The sequence below is a fragment of the Mucor mucedo genome (genome assembly GCF_025094135.1).
Source record: "Mucor mucedo strain NRRL 3635 chromosome Unknown EV154scaffold_2, whole genome shotgun sequence".
Taxonomy (NCBI): Eukaryota; Fungi; Mucoromycota; class Mucoromycetes; order Mucorales; family Mucoraceae; genus Mucor; species Mucor mucedo.
This window is the reverse complement of record NW_026252286.1, coordinates 98608-111777: the sequence shown is the minus strand read 5'-3', so window position 1 is coordinate 111777 and position 13170 is coordinate 98608. Positions and strand designations below refer to the sequence as shown.

The following is a 13170-nucleotide window of genomic DNA, read 5'->3' as shown; positions in this document are numbered from 1 at the left end:
TAATGGGTAAAGTGGAGCAATTGCGAGAGGAATTAGATGATATCGTAGCTAGTGAATGTGTCTTATGTGGCGATATCATGATTAAATCCATTGATCAACCATTTATTGGAGATGAAGAGATGGATGTAGCATCAAGTTGGGCTATTTAATTATACCATTTTATCAATTTTTTTTTTTTTTTAAAAAATCATAAAAGTGACTCTTTTTTCTCTTTTATCCTTATCCAAAATATATTCATGTCTGCAAAACTCGAATGCTTAAAAGCGTGCCATGCATCGGCCGAGAAGCTATTGCAGAGTGAGAAGGGGGACGAGAAGGGGGCTGATCAGCTGTACAATCAATTAGACGAAGAAAGAAAGAAATTGACCCAGTCTTTGTATTTCAATATCGAGGACACCATTAACATTATTGATGAGGATAAAGAATTGATGGGTGAGCAAATGAGTGATTTGGAAAAACAAAAACTCGGTTTGGAGATAGAAATGATCAACTTGGCCACGTTTTTCTACAATTTATACCACAACAAGGAACATGAAACGAGCTTCTATAATTTCTTTCAGAATGTCGTACCGTCGTCCCACAAAGCTCAAGAACGCGATGTAAAGGACGATACTTTGATTTATGTTAAAGCTAGAATATTGTGGTTAATCCAAGAACTGAAGAAAGGAAATAACTTGGAAACAGCAGTGGACAAATGCCTTCCCTTTGACTTGGACAAATACTTTTTTAAGCCAGGAGAAAATGATAATGATCTTTTTGCCGCTCTTTCAGATGAACGGAACAGTGTAAATAAGCCTTATTCTTTGTAAACTTATTGACTGACTTATTATCTAGCTTTTGAAACAAAGCAAGGAGGAAATCATGGCTTCTGAACCTATTTATTTAGTAGACTTTCAAAAGGAAGTATTCGATTTCACTCGACGCAGATTTGTATGTTGATTTCATTTGCATTTTTCTTTATTTATTTCTTACTCACGCGAACCAAAAACGTAGGTGGCACTCCTCTTAAGAAAAAAAAAAGTGTTTTCAAAACGAAGGTAAATATTTGTTGTCATCCCATACAAGATATTTGCTATTCACTCAACGATATACACAGTGCTGAAGATGATTCAGGACAACCAGTTAAAAGATCAAAGGTAACCGACAACACGAATGCAAATAGCGAGCCTGAACACACTACAGTTACAACCGAAAATACAACAGAGACAGAAATTAACGCAACGGCACCAAGTCATCCTGCATCTGAGGATTCAGATAGTGATTCAGAAAATGAATTTGCCGATGCTTTAGATGGAAGTACGCCAAGTGAGAAGGAAGCTTCAGTTGAAGGCACCAATGATAGTCAATCCACTCCCATGGATGAAGATACCGATCCTAACGATGAAGTTGCCCAGGAAGAAGAGGATTCTCAAGTACAAAATAGTGACGAAGATCATGTTCACGAAAAAAGCGTTGTCTCTGAAGCCGAAAACGTTGCCGATGAAGAAGAGGCGAGCCCTACCAACGAAGAAGAGGAGAGCCCTACCAACGAAGAAGAGGAGAGCCCTACCAATGAAGAAGATGCTGACATTGATGAAATTCATTCCAGTGCTGATGAAGAAAACGCTCCTGACGAAGACAGCGATGTTTACGAAGGGGGTGATTCGCCTGGAGAAAGCTCTGCTGCCGAAAGAAACACTGCTGCCGGAGGAGACCAAAAAAACGTAAAAGAAAAAAATATACAATCACGCTATATTGCAGTCAAGACTTCCCCAATACCAGAAGCAGCACCAAAGAGAAAAGAAGAATTTACGCCACCACCAGAAGGGTACAGAATGGTAAAATTATTTAAAAGAAAAGTAGCTGTTCCTTGGGAACAAAAGGAGGTGGATGCATTGGAAGCTGGTTTATCTTCCATAAGACATCCTTCCTGGGCTGCCATCAAAAGTGCTTATCCTGAAGAACTCGCTCGACGTGATCCCGTAGCTATCAAAGATAAAGCAAGAAATGAATTGAGGAAATTGGAAAGACAAGGAAAAACCACAGCTGAAGAGCTCGGCCCTTACCAATATATTAAACCCAAACTCTAACCCGCTGAGGAATAACTGAAATAAAAATATCAAAAATCATAAAAATAAAAAAGAATTCTTTTATGTCTATTATTCAAACGAAAACCCAGCTTGCAGAAGCCATCGGTCTTTACGAGCATTTAAAATTAGAGCTTAATCAAACACAAAACCTCGATTCTTACACAGAGGAAGAATGGCAAGCTCGTTTACGTAACTTGGGTTTAGAAACCGTAAGTTTTTTTTTATACAATATTCGCATAAATCTCTTTGTTCATCAAGTTTAAAAATGTAGGCAACACTGATGCATACAGGTCGAATACTAGACGTTCCACAGCTGATTCGAGTTTTAAAAAGCAAACAAAAAAAGCTCCATCGGCACAGCCTTTGGAAGAAGCGCCACCGAAAACGTGTAAGTCTTCATCAAAAACAATTAGCGAAACGAAACGAGAAATGGATAAAGCAGACAGAATGGCAGGTCACGATGGCACCTACAAGCAAGCCCGCTATTACGGTGGCGAAAAAAGACAAGTTGAAGTCGAAAATAAAAGAATATTCGCGTATCCTGTCAAAATTAACGCTGTTACGTTCACTACGCAGAAGGAAATTAGAGACAAAAGGACATTTCTTTGCAGACGATGGCAATCAATTCTTTAATAAGGTGAAGGCATGGCATGAAGCAAATGATGTCAAAGAAGAGTATGAAACTGTTGAGCGTAAACCCATTAAAAAATTACATGTGGATAAAGCGGATACTTGGAATAGGATGCGCATTGATAAACCTGCTTATGCTTATTGGTGTGCCTCTGATCAATCCCTTGATGCACTATTAAGCAACAGAAAACTTTGGGATCAGTATATCAGAGACGTGGATGATCATGTTGATCATAAAGTGCCACCCACATTTGTGACACCTACACCGCCTGCCAATGGAATTTGGGCATCTTATTTATTACCTTTCAAAGAATAAAAAAACTTTCTGTTTATTATACAAAGAAGGGTGGGGGGATATGGAGAATAGTGCGGGAACAAAGAATTAGATACCACGACCACCAGTGACTTCAAGGGTATGACCAGTGACATAGCTGGTTAAGGGAGTACAAAGAGACAAAACAGAACCAGCAACTTCATCAGCAGTACCGGCACGACCAAGAGGAATATCAGCATACAAGTTGACACTGGCAGGAGGAGCCTTACCACCAGTGGGGATACCAAGAGCAACCTTTTGACCATCAACCTCAATAGAAGCACCGGACTCCTTGGCACGAGTAAGACGAGTATCAACCCAACCAAAGGCAACAGTATTACAACGGACACCAAAGACACCCCATTCCTTTGCGATGGTCTTTGTTAAACCAACAATACCAGCCTTAGCGGTAGCATAATTGGCTTGACCTACATTACCATGGAGACCAGAGGTAGAAGAGATATTGACAATGGACTTGTTTTGTCCGTCCTTCTTACGAAGATACTTGGCGGCAGCACGAACAATCTTGAAGGGAGCAGTGTTGTGGACGGCAATCATGAGATCCCATTGCTTATCAGTCATCTTGTGGATCATACCGTCAAAAGTGAAACCAGCATTGTTGACAATATGGTTGATCTTTCCGAATTGTTGAACAGTACCTTCAATCAAACGTTCGGGGAAGGTGGGGTCCAAGATATCGCCAGGAATGGAAATAGCCTTAAGGCCGGCGGCGTTGATATCGGCAGCAACTTGATCGGATTTGGCAGCATCAATATCGGTTACAACAACAAGAGCTCCTTCACGAGCAAAGTATTCAGCACAACTCTTACCAATACCTTGACTAAATTGTATACATGTCAATTTATCTGTTTAATTTCACTCACGCTTCCATCTTTTTTTTGTTTACCCTGAACCTGTGATGATGGCAACTTCGCCAGCTAATAAACCTTGAGGAAAGTTACCGGACAAATGTCCTTTGATAGTGTTCAAACGATCGTTGGCTGACATAATTTATATATTATTGTTTTTTTTAAAAAAAAGTGTGGGGGAAAAGGAAAATCGAAAGAAATAAAAAGAATATTTATACTTTTTTTTTTTGGGTATTTCCACATTGTCAGCAAAATTCTTGGTTGGGCGAGAAAACATAAACACCGCTCCCCCCGCACATTAAGCGTCACTTATGACATCCTTCTTTGACACGACACGAGCAAACAGAGTATAGAGTTCTATTAGTATATAAAAACAACAGGAAGTTATTTAAGTACAAGTGAGTTTTACCTTGCCCTTTTTTTTTTCTGTCTTTCTCTTTTTTTTTGCGTGTGAAAATTAAGCTTTTAGAATATGTAAGGCTCAATTAAAGAGTCTTTGTCATATGGTTTTACCGGCGAATAAAAAATTTAAAAAGAAAACTCCCCCACCCTTTTAACCCAATCAAAAATTGTGATTGATCACAACCTTTTCATTTATGCGATTAAAGGCTGGGGGGTTGTTAAGTGATTAAGTATCTCGATCAAATGCAGATGACTGTTATGAAATTTAACATAAGGTCTAAAGTTTATGAGAATACAATTAAATTAAGGTCAAAATAAGATGTAAACATAAAAAGGTAAAAAAGCATTCGAACGAGTTTCGACTGGAACACGATCGAAGCTCGCTCGAGTGTTTCGACCTTCATTCTAAACACTAGGTACTATGTAAATTAAAGATTTTCTGTTTAACTTCGATGCAATCAAGATATTTATGCTGCATTGAAAGTCCATTATTTATTTTCAAGTCAATAACATACAAAAGGTATATTACATTTAAGCCAATATTGTTATGTGATGCATGAAATAATTTTTAATGTTGAGCCCATTGGATAGATTTGATATCGATACCCTCTTGAACCATTTCCCAAAGAGGAGACATTTCTCTCAAACGGTGAACATGTTCAACGACTCTCTTGATAACAAAGTCAATTTCCTCATCCGTGGTGAATCTTCCAATACCGAAACGAATAGAACTATGGGCTTGTTCATCATCAGAGCCAAGAGCACGGAGAACATAAGAGGGTTCAAGCGAAGCTGAAGTACAGGCGGATCCTGATGATAAAGCGATATCTTTCAATGCCATCAAAAGTGATTCTCCCTCAACATATGAAAATGAGAGGTTAACACACCCAGGGTAGGATTTCTCAACATCACCATTACGGTTCACTTGCTCAATTTGGGATTGGATTCCTTCGATTAATCTTTGGGAAAGCTTAGAGATTCTTTGGTGATCATACTATAAATTCGAAGTGAATATTGGATTACGTAACACGTGGATTGTATTTAATTTTACCTCCATTTCCTCATTGGCAATTTTACAGGCTTCTCCCAATCCAACGCATAAATTAGCAGGAACAGTACCACTACGAAGACCTCTTTCTTGACCTCCACCACTTTGAACAGGTTCAAGTCTTACACGAGGTCGACGACGAACATAAAGAGCACCAATGCCTTTAGGGCCATAAAGCTTGTGACCGGATATACTCATAAGATCCACATTCATAGCATTAACGTCTAAGGGAATCTTTCCTACCGCTTGAGCAGCATCTGTATGGAAGAATATCTTCTTAGACTTACATAATTTACCGATTTCTGCGACAGGTTGAATAACACCAATTTCATTATTGACAGTCATGATAGATATAATGGAAGTATCGGGACGAATAGCGGCTTCAAGTACCTTCATATCAACTATACCATTGGTTTGTACGGGAAGATAAGTAACTTCGAAACCTTCTTCTTGAAGAATACGACAAGAATCCAAGACGCATTTATGTTCCTATTAAGAAAAAAAACAAGAGCGTTAAAAATCGGGTTAAATGTTGGTTACAAATTACATACAATCTGTGTGGTTATAATATGTTTTTTCTTGTTCTTATAGAACCTAGCAACGCCCTTGATACTCAGGTTGTTTGATTCGGTTGCGCCCGATGTAAAAATAATTTCTTTTGGGTCAGCACCAATTAACCGTGCGACTTCCTAATATTAATTGAAAAACAAAGTTACACACCAACTGAGTCTCCTCAACTTATATAGTAAGGTGCCCTCATCTGAATGTAAACTTTATTTTTAAAATCTTTCGTCCAATAAAATAGCCAGCCCACCAAATCTTCTTAGCTCAATTTGTAGATAGTCTCTTCTGGGAAACAATTATGCTTTTAAAATCATTTCATCCAATGAAATAACGAAAAAAAAAAAAAAAAAAAAAAAAACTTCTAAGTAAAAATTAACATGGCGAAATTAACATGTACATGAACATGATTTTTTATTAAGACAAATTTTATAAATTTTTAACTTTATGAGACAATGCCCACCAGAAGGTGCCAAACTTGCTGGTGTTGATTAAGTTGAAACGAGGGTTCATCTTTCTTGAAAAATCAAGCATCTCCACGAACTGACACTCTGTTTCTCTGTATGTCGACTTCGTCCGCAACAGCTTTTCAACAACAAGATTTCCTCCATTGTCTTTGTTACAAACGTAATAAACGCAGGAGTTTAAACCGTCGGACTGGCTTAGAAGTTCAAATCTTGTCACAGGTCCACGTTCACACCAAAGAGCGTATTCAACGATGGTGGGAGCACCAGTCAACGCATCGATTTTGACGACTTCACCGATAAAGAGGTTGTTTCCGTTTTGAAAAATTCCGGTTGAGCCAACTTTCATGGTCTTGTCATCATCGTCATTATCAACAAAGTCTCTAATAGTAGACTTGAAGGACACAGCAACCTCGAGGACTTTGTTTGAAGCTTTAACTGGATAATCCTGGCCTGCCACCAACCAAGAACCACCAGTCAATACATGTCGAGCCATCAACCTCTTTGCAAAAGCAACAGCGGCATCTCTTGAAGGATTATGTCTGTTGGTACGAAACAGACACTCTCGAATGAATTTATTAAATTGCTCACCCTTCTCAGTTTCATAAAAGATTGGGGATCCAAATCGATAAATATCATCAACAAGATGATGCATGATGTGCATTTTACTGGAGTTATAAACGGAGCCACCCCTTCTGTTAGGATACTTTCGCTTCATGTAAGCATCATGCTCCATCACCGAGACACGAAGATCATTGTAAGTGAACTCCACATACTTCAGGTACGAATCAGACTTATGCTTGATTTTGCTGATATAAGAAAGCGAAGCTAACTTGCCCAAATTTTCAAAGCAGGTCTTGATCAAGAGAACACCGTCATCACGTCGAATTTCACCAGAACAGATCAATTGATTCAACAGAATTGGTACTTGCTGAACGAGGATTTTGTAATCCCTACCTAAGAAAGATCCATGAAGACGCAATGATGAACGCAGCTTTCGGGTAAACCCTTTGCTAACGTAACCATGCAATCTTGTTTCGAGGATACTTTTCTCAGTTGGATTCAGATGGTCTTGCAACAATGTTTTTACCAAGGCTTTGCCGACACCAAGCATTATCGTATGAAGGAGCTCGATTGGACAATCCAACATCGTATCGAACGATTGAAGGTCTACCAGAGCCTGACCACCAACAAGTTTGTAACCAGTATCGACATTTACCAACAAAGTCTTGTCACCGCCAGAAGCCAAATATCGCGCGTACATATCTGCAACCACTTTTTCAGAGCGAGGGTCACAACGATAATCACTGCCATCAAGTCGAGCTGGGGTTTTTAATTCCCAAACACACTTTCGGCATGGCATCTTTGAAATGGCACCGCGACTAGAGGCAAGCTCCGAATGACGCGCATTATCAGCAGTGATAAATTGCAACGGAGCAACGACAACGACAGCCTCACCACCAGGCAAAAACATCTCCACACCTTTCTCCAACAACAAAAGATCTTCAACAATAGCAGGAAGCATTTGCATTGCTGACAGCAAATGATCTGTACAGATGAAGGCTGTATTCTCAAGTGCATGTCGTTCAGCAAGAGGCAAAGCGGCGGGTACCATAATCCAACTATCAAACTTGTTGTGTTTCTTGGTTCGATTTCCACTCATATCATCAGTAAAGAAATTCAGGGGAATAACCTTAACGGGCTTGAATTTACGAGCAGAAGAAGGAGAGGGGCGCTTCAAAGGATTTGGCATTTTCAATCTACTAATAATGGTACTAGAAGCTCTAAGGAGATTAGAGTCATCCAGCACATTACGTTCGAAATCCAATGACAAAGTTTCCGGGCGATCACACAAAATGCTTGAAATGAGATTCACTTCGACAGAAACTTTCCTGGGCATGTTGTGGAGGTATAACCTACCATCAACGGGAAGAACTTGGTAACCTTCAGCCATAACGATTGAATGATTCAAGGTATAAAACCTCTCCACAATCACAAAAGTTTGACCTGTTTTGATCAGATCACCAACCCAGATATCCTTTGGGATGTTGTTGATTATGACAGAGACCATTGGATGTTGAAACATCTTGTGGGTACGCCATTTGTTCGACTGGTAACTATCGACAAGCTCGCCCTCTGTATGATCAGGAAGTTTTGATAAATGATCAGTGACAGAAGGGTTTGCAACCAACAACTTCAAGACTTCGGAGGGAGGATTCATATAGAACGGGAGATCTTCTTCGACTTCTTGACCATTCACCTTTTTCTGAACCTTGACGTAGTGCTTCGTCTGTCTGAGCAAGGGAATCTGGTTTCTTGTTCTTCTTGAATCATCAAAGTTGAATATGAGATCAGCTGCAGGTACTTTGGCTTCGGGATAGGCAACCTTGGCTTCAGTGACGTCCTTGACAAGCTTCACAATATCTTTCATCAAACTTTGAGATATGTCACCCCCAGACCGATAATAGAATTGATACATCAATTGATGTATCTTATCCCTGAAAGGAAAAAACTCGCCGTTGACAACTATGGGTGTTTGATCCTCGATTTCGTCGACTACAGCTTCCGGTTCATCAACAATGGATTCAGTGAATTCAATGTCTTCATCAAAAGGTTCATCTTCGTCCTCGTCGTCTTCCTCGTCACTGTAATCTTGGCATTCAGATTCGTCCTCTTGATGAAACACCATACGATCCAGACTGATGCGAGTAGATCTAATCGACTCAGGTAATGCAGTAACTTCTGGTCCATTCACTCGCCTGAAGGCCGTGTTGCTTGGGGTAATGGGTGCCTTAAAAGTGAAGGCTTCGGTAATTTTATGTGATTTTTTATGACGTGTAAGGGCGCTTGGATGCCGGAAGCGCTTGCCACATTCATTGAAATCGCAACGATAGGGGTTTTCGGTTTCGTTGGTTTGTTCAGGTTGAGTATTCATAATTCAGGAAGTAAAAGAGATAGAGATATAGTTTTTTTTTTTTTTGACTTAGAGGTTTTTTATATGCAAAGGTTTAGACCAGAATTTTGAACTACAGCTATTTCCAGCAGGTTCTTTTTCTTTTAGCTTCTTTTTTTTTCTTCATGTCTTTCTTTCCGTTTCTTTAACTTTTTAACTTGGTAAGTTATTTTCTCTTATTCCCTTTATAAACGCTAAAGCTATCTATCTTATAGTTTTTCACTTTTATGCTCAATAGTACACTCATAACTGACCCATCTATGTGGAAGGTATATTGCTAGCACTTTTTTTTTTGTTCAAATGAAGACTAAAAAAATTTTTTATAACAGATTTAACGCGTAATGAAGTGAGGTAAGTCTATTGCTTTTCGTGTACAAACAACATGCATTAACGTTCATACTTCTTTAGTCAAATACGGATTACTCTGAACGGCACAAGAAATAAGGTAAAGTGATTTTTATTCAACTATTCCAGTATCATTTACTAACTATTTTTTTATAGGTTTGTTGTACGCATCTGGCTATACATGCTCTATAGAACAATGCATACTGTCTTACAGTCTTCTGGGAGTAGTGGATTAAATTTATGCATTTTTTACACCATCCTGAAGGGATTTCCAATGGCTGGCAAGGCTGTATGGCATCCAAGCCATCCATTATTTTTTTTTAAATAAAATCTACATTTTAAGCCTATAATTCTATCCAATCAAAATAATTATTTTTAAACAATTTGAACCATTTTTATTTTGGCAAAAACGGTTCCACCGAAATACAAAAAATTCTATAACCCGACAATGTCCATATTAAGATTAACCAAAAAAATTGAGCTTTGAACGTCCGAAAAACTCTATGGGTGTGTAGTATCCCGAACATCCCCGCCATGCCGCAATTCCCCACCCCTCAAAAAAAAAACTCACTTCTCTTGCTTTGTCAACAGCCTTTTCCGACTCCCATCCATAAGTATGTGTTCTAGAATGAGGATTTCCATATAAATCCATCATATATGGCATCATGGCGTCTAAAACACGAGGATCTAAAGGACTTGTAGCTTGCATATCAAGATAGACGGGTCTATCGTTTTTTTGACTTTTGACAGCAGTTGCATCAAATCCAAGCGAGTCTTTCGTATAACCTATTAATATCATGTCCTCTCTACTGTTTTTATAAAATAATCTATGACAAACCTGGAGAAGGTGTTATCACGGTTTCTAAATTTCTTGCTGTGGAAGGTATAAAGGTACGTATAGCACCGAGGGTACTGGCTTGTTTCCAAGTGTTGGCGACAGTAAATGATCTCTTGATTGATCTCGCGAGCATTAATTACAAAATGTAAGAGTGTGAAAAATAAACTTTAAATATTTTGACTCATGGTTAAAATAAAGCCGAGATGCAAACTACTTTGGGTGAATTGTGACTCGAAAGATAACATGTTTTTATTGGTTTAAATTTTTCTATTTCTTTGAGGACTTTGAGGGCTTTGAGGGCTTTGAGTTTTCTAAAGGCATAGTAGGAGGCACAACACCTCTTTTACCAACACTTAATACAACATGAGCCGCACCTGTACGTTGCTGTCTTTCCAATAAAGCGCTTGCCAAATTATGTGGTGTATCTGTGCTACTCATCATATTTAATTTACGCTCTTCTTCAATCTTTTGCATACGCTTCTCAGTCTTTGTCTTTCCAGAAGTTTTACCATGGAACTTATGTGACATGTATCTAAACGCTTCACTTGTCTTCATGATTCGACCGTTATCATCTGTATATTCCAAATTGACCTCAGGTTTATAGTTTTGCATAGCCAACTCATATTCGCGCATACGTTGTGCATCTTCTCTTTCTTTCTCTCTTTCTCTTTCGCGTTCAGCTTCTCTGACTCTATCTGAATTACGATCTTTGCCTCTGTCTCCACCTTTACGACGCTCCTTTTCTCTCTTTTCCTCCAGTTCACGTTGATGCTCTCTCTTTCTTTGTTCGTTTTGCCATCTGATTTGTTCCGCTGCAATCTTATCGCGTTTAATTTGATCTTCAGTAGGTTTTGCAATAATACCTTTTTGATTAAGTAAAGAAAGTGTAGCTGCAAGGCCGGAGCTAACTAAGGGTTCTTCGACCATGGGTACTTCAGCTGCCTCCTTTACCTTCTCTTCTTCAATGTCTTCCATAATTACATCCTTCTCCTCCACGGGATCCTCCATAGGTGTATCTTCAGGAACATCTTCGATTTTGACGTGCCTTGTGACATCTTCCTTAGCTTCCACAGCGACAGGTTTTACAGGAGTAGGAGCGACGGTTTCTTTGGGAGCAAAAGTAGGAATGTTACTACCTACAGCGTTGATGAATTCAGTGGTTTCTGACAAAACAAGACCGCCTTCTTCTTCATCTTCGTCCATCTTCGAGCTTTCTTCTTCTCTAATTTGTTTGGCGATTTCTTCGGGCGTCATTTTTTTGAACAACTTGTTCTTTTCTTTATTCGCAACTCTTCTAGCACGGGCAAGGGCTTCTTGAAGATCATCATCATCTACAAAATTGGCATCCGGATCGATGGTGCGAGATCTTGGTGCCGCAGCAGGCGTGCTATCATCAACTGTTGTCGATACATTTATATCATCTTCATCGTTTGCCTTTCTTCTAGTCTTCTTCTTTTTCTTATTCTTTGGTTTTTTGAATGTAGCATTGACTTCTTCTTGGGTATAGTAATCTTTGATTTCCTGCATCTTTTCGTATGACAATGATTGTTCCTTTAATTTTTGTGATACAGTTTTTTCATCTACAGCTTCAATGACAGGTTTAATTGTACCCGCTCTTCCAATCACAAACCCACCCTCTTCTTCTTCATCTTCATATTGGGGAAGGATACTAGGTTTACTGCCATTGAATTGATCATCGTCGTAAGGGTTGTAGCCTGGCTTTTGTTTCTTAGCATCGAGGTTTTTCTTTAATCGTTCACGATCTTCGATATTCACGTTCGTCAATTCATCTACATCCTCATCCTCTTCGCCCAAGATATTGCGGTCTTTCAGTGTTAAGATGGTTTCCCCACCTTCTTCAAATTCAGACATGGCATGGCTTACTTTGAGACCTTTTAAATGAGTGGCATCATAAGTTTGGTATGAATCATCCATTTCTTCAAGCTCTTGCTCTCGGCGTGCTGCTAAATCTCTTTCACGCTTTCTGCTTTTTTTGATCCAATTTAAAGCGCTATCCTCTTCGTCACTTGCTTCACCAAGTCCTTTACCTTGAAGCTTGGCTAAGTTTCTTTTGCGGTTTTTAGATCTATTTTTGAGAGCCGTAAGTATTCGTGTGATTCATGTTACTAAATCATAATTATTAATAAACATACTTTTCAATGTTCTTCTTAATTTCCTCATCTTTTGCTGCTTTATCTTTTTCCTGTTTCATTCTTTGATAGTTGTCATACGCATCTTTATCAGGATCCGCAGCATCTTCTGCGCTCCCTGCAATGGCTAAAGGGGGAAGTCCCAACTTCTCACGTAAGGCACTAAAAGAAATTAAAAAAGAAAAAGAAAAAAGCATTAGTAAATTACAAGTTTTCAATAAAGTGATAATCGTTTATCTCTGCGTTACTTTGTTTCTTCAACTGAAATCGATTCGGCCATAATTAATTAAAAAAGAAAAAGAAACCACTCATTTCCTCATTTGTGCATCTTTAATAATCCCAGGATGAGGCTTAGAAAGAGTACCCGGACGGGTTTTCTTGTTTATCATTTTGCATTAATCCTAAAAACAGGCAAAAGCACGGTTTGCATGCAATGAATAATCGACTTCTTTGATTTTATTATGTACTTTTTTATAAGTCTTATTTATAATGTTTAATGGGAGTAAAGGTGAGAGAAGAAATATTATA

At 38.8% G+C, this 13170-nt stretch overlaps 6 protein-coding genes across 6 annotated transcripts; 2 read left to right on the top strand and 4 right to left on the bottom strand.

Annotated features, from left to right (window-relative positions):
* Nucleotides 1-126: 126 nt before the first annotated feature.
* EV154DRAFT_490104 (uncharacterized protein) lies at nucleotides 127-2139 on the top strand. Its single transcript, XM_051599387.1, has 4 exons — nucleotides 127-785; nucleotides 835-930; nucleotides 994-1037; nucleotides 1097-2139. The coding sequence occupies exons 1-4, from the start codon at nucleotides 237-239 to the stop codon at nucleotides 2067-2069; spliced, it is 1662 nt and encodes a 553-aa protein (XP_051463404.1). The 5' UTR covers nucleotides 127-236; the 3' UTR covers nucleotides 2070-2139.
* EV154DRAFT_597821 (uncharacterized protein) lies at nucleotides 2132-3015 on the top strand (the record flags this gene model as incomplete). The annotated part of the gene is made up of 2 exons (XM_051607012.1): nucleotides 2132-2278; nucleotides 2341-3015. The coding sequence occupies 2 exons, from the start codon at nucleotides 2132-2134 to the stop codon at nucleotides 3013-3015; spliced, it is 822 nt and encodes a 273-aa protein (XP_051463403.1).
* Nucleotides 2994-4057, bottom strand: EV154DRAFT_490102 (uncharacterized protein). The gene is made up of 2 exons (XM_051599386.1): nucleotides 3920-4057; nucleotides 2994-3853 (listed from the first exon to the last, which is right to left on the bottom strand). The coding sequence occupies exons 1-2, from the start codon at nucleotides 4018-4020 to the stop codon at nucleotides 3082-3084; spliced, it is 873 nt and encodes a 290-aa protein (XP_051463402.1). The 5' UTR covers nucleotides 4021-4057; the 3' UTR covers nucleotides 2994-3081.
* Nucleotides 4058-4851: 794 nt separating this feature from the next.
* On the bottom strand, nucleotides 4852-5676 carry EV154DRAFT_535374 (mitochondrial cysteine desulfurase; the record flags this gene model as incomplete). The annotated part of the gene is made up of 2 exons (XM_051604069.1): nucleotides 4852-5277; nucleotides 5335-5676. The coding sequence occupies 2 exons, from the start codon at nucleotides 5674-5676 to the stop codon at nucleotides 4852-4854; spliced, it is 768 nt and encodes a 255-aa protein (XP_051463401.1).
* A 4132-nt stretch (nucleotides 5677-9808) lies between these two features.
* On the bottom strand, nucleotides 9809-10693 carry EV154DRAFT_490072 (uncharacterized protein). Its single transcript, XM_051599385.1, has 2 exons — nucleotides 10493-10693; nucleotides 9809-10428 (listed from the first exon to the last, which is right to left on the bottom strand). Exons 1-2 carry the CDS (start codon nucleotides 10623-10625, stop codon nucleotides 10118-10120), a joined length of 444 nt encoding a protein of 147 aa, XP_051463400.1. The 5' UTR covers nucleotides 10626-10693; the 3' UTR covers nucleotides 9809-10117.
* An 81-nt stretch (nucleotides 10694-10774) lies between these two features.
* Nucleotides 10775-12922, bottom strand: EV154DRAFT_433805 (SART-1 protein; the record flags this gene model as incomplete). The annotated part of the gene is made up of 3 exons (XM_051596745.1): nucleotides 10775-12578; nucleotides 12646-12804; nucleotides 12891-12922. Coding segments are annotated over 3 exons (1995 nt in total), but the record flags the coding sequence as incomplete, so codon positions are not given.
* Nucleotides 12923-13170: the final 248 nt, after the last annotated feature.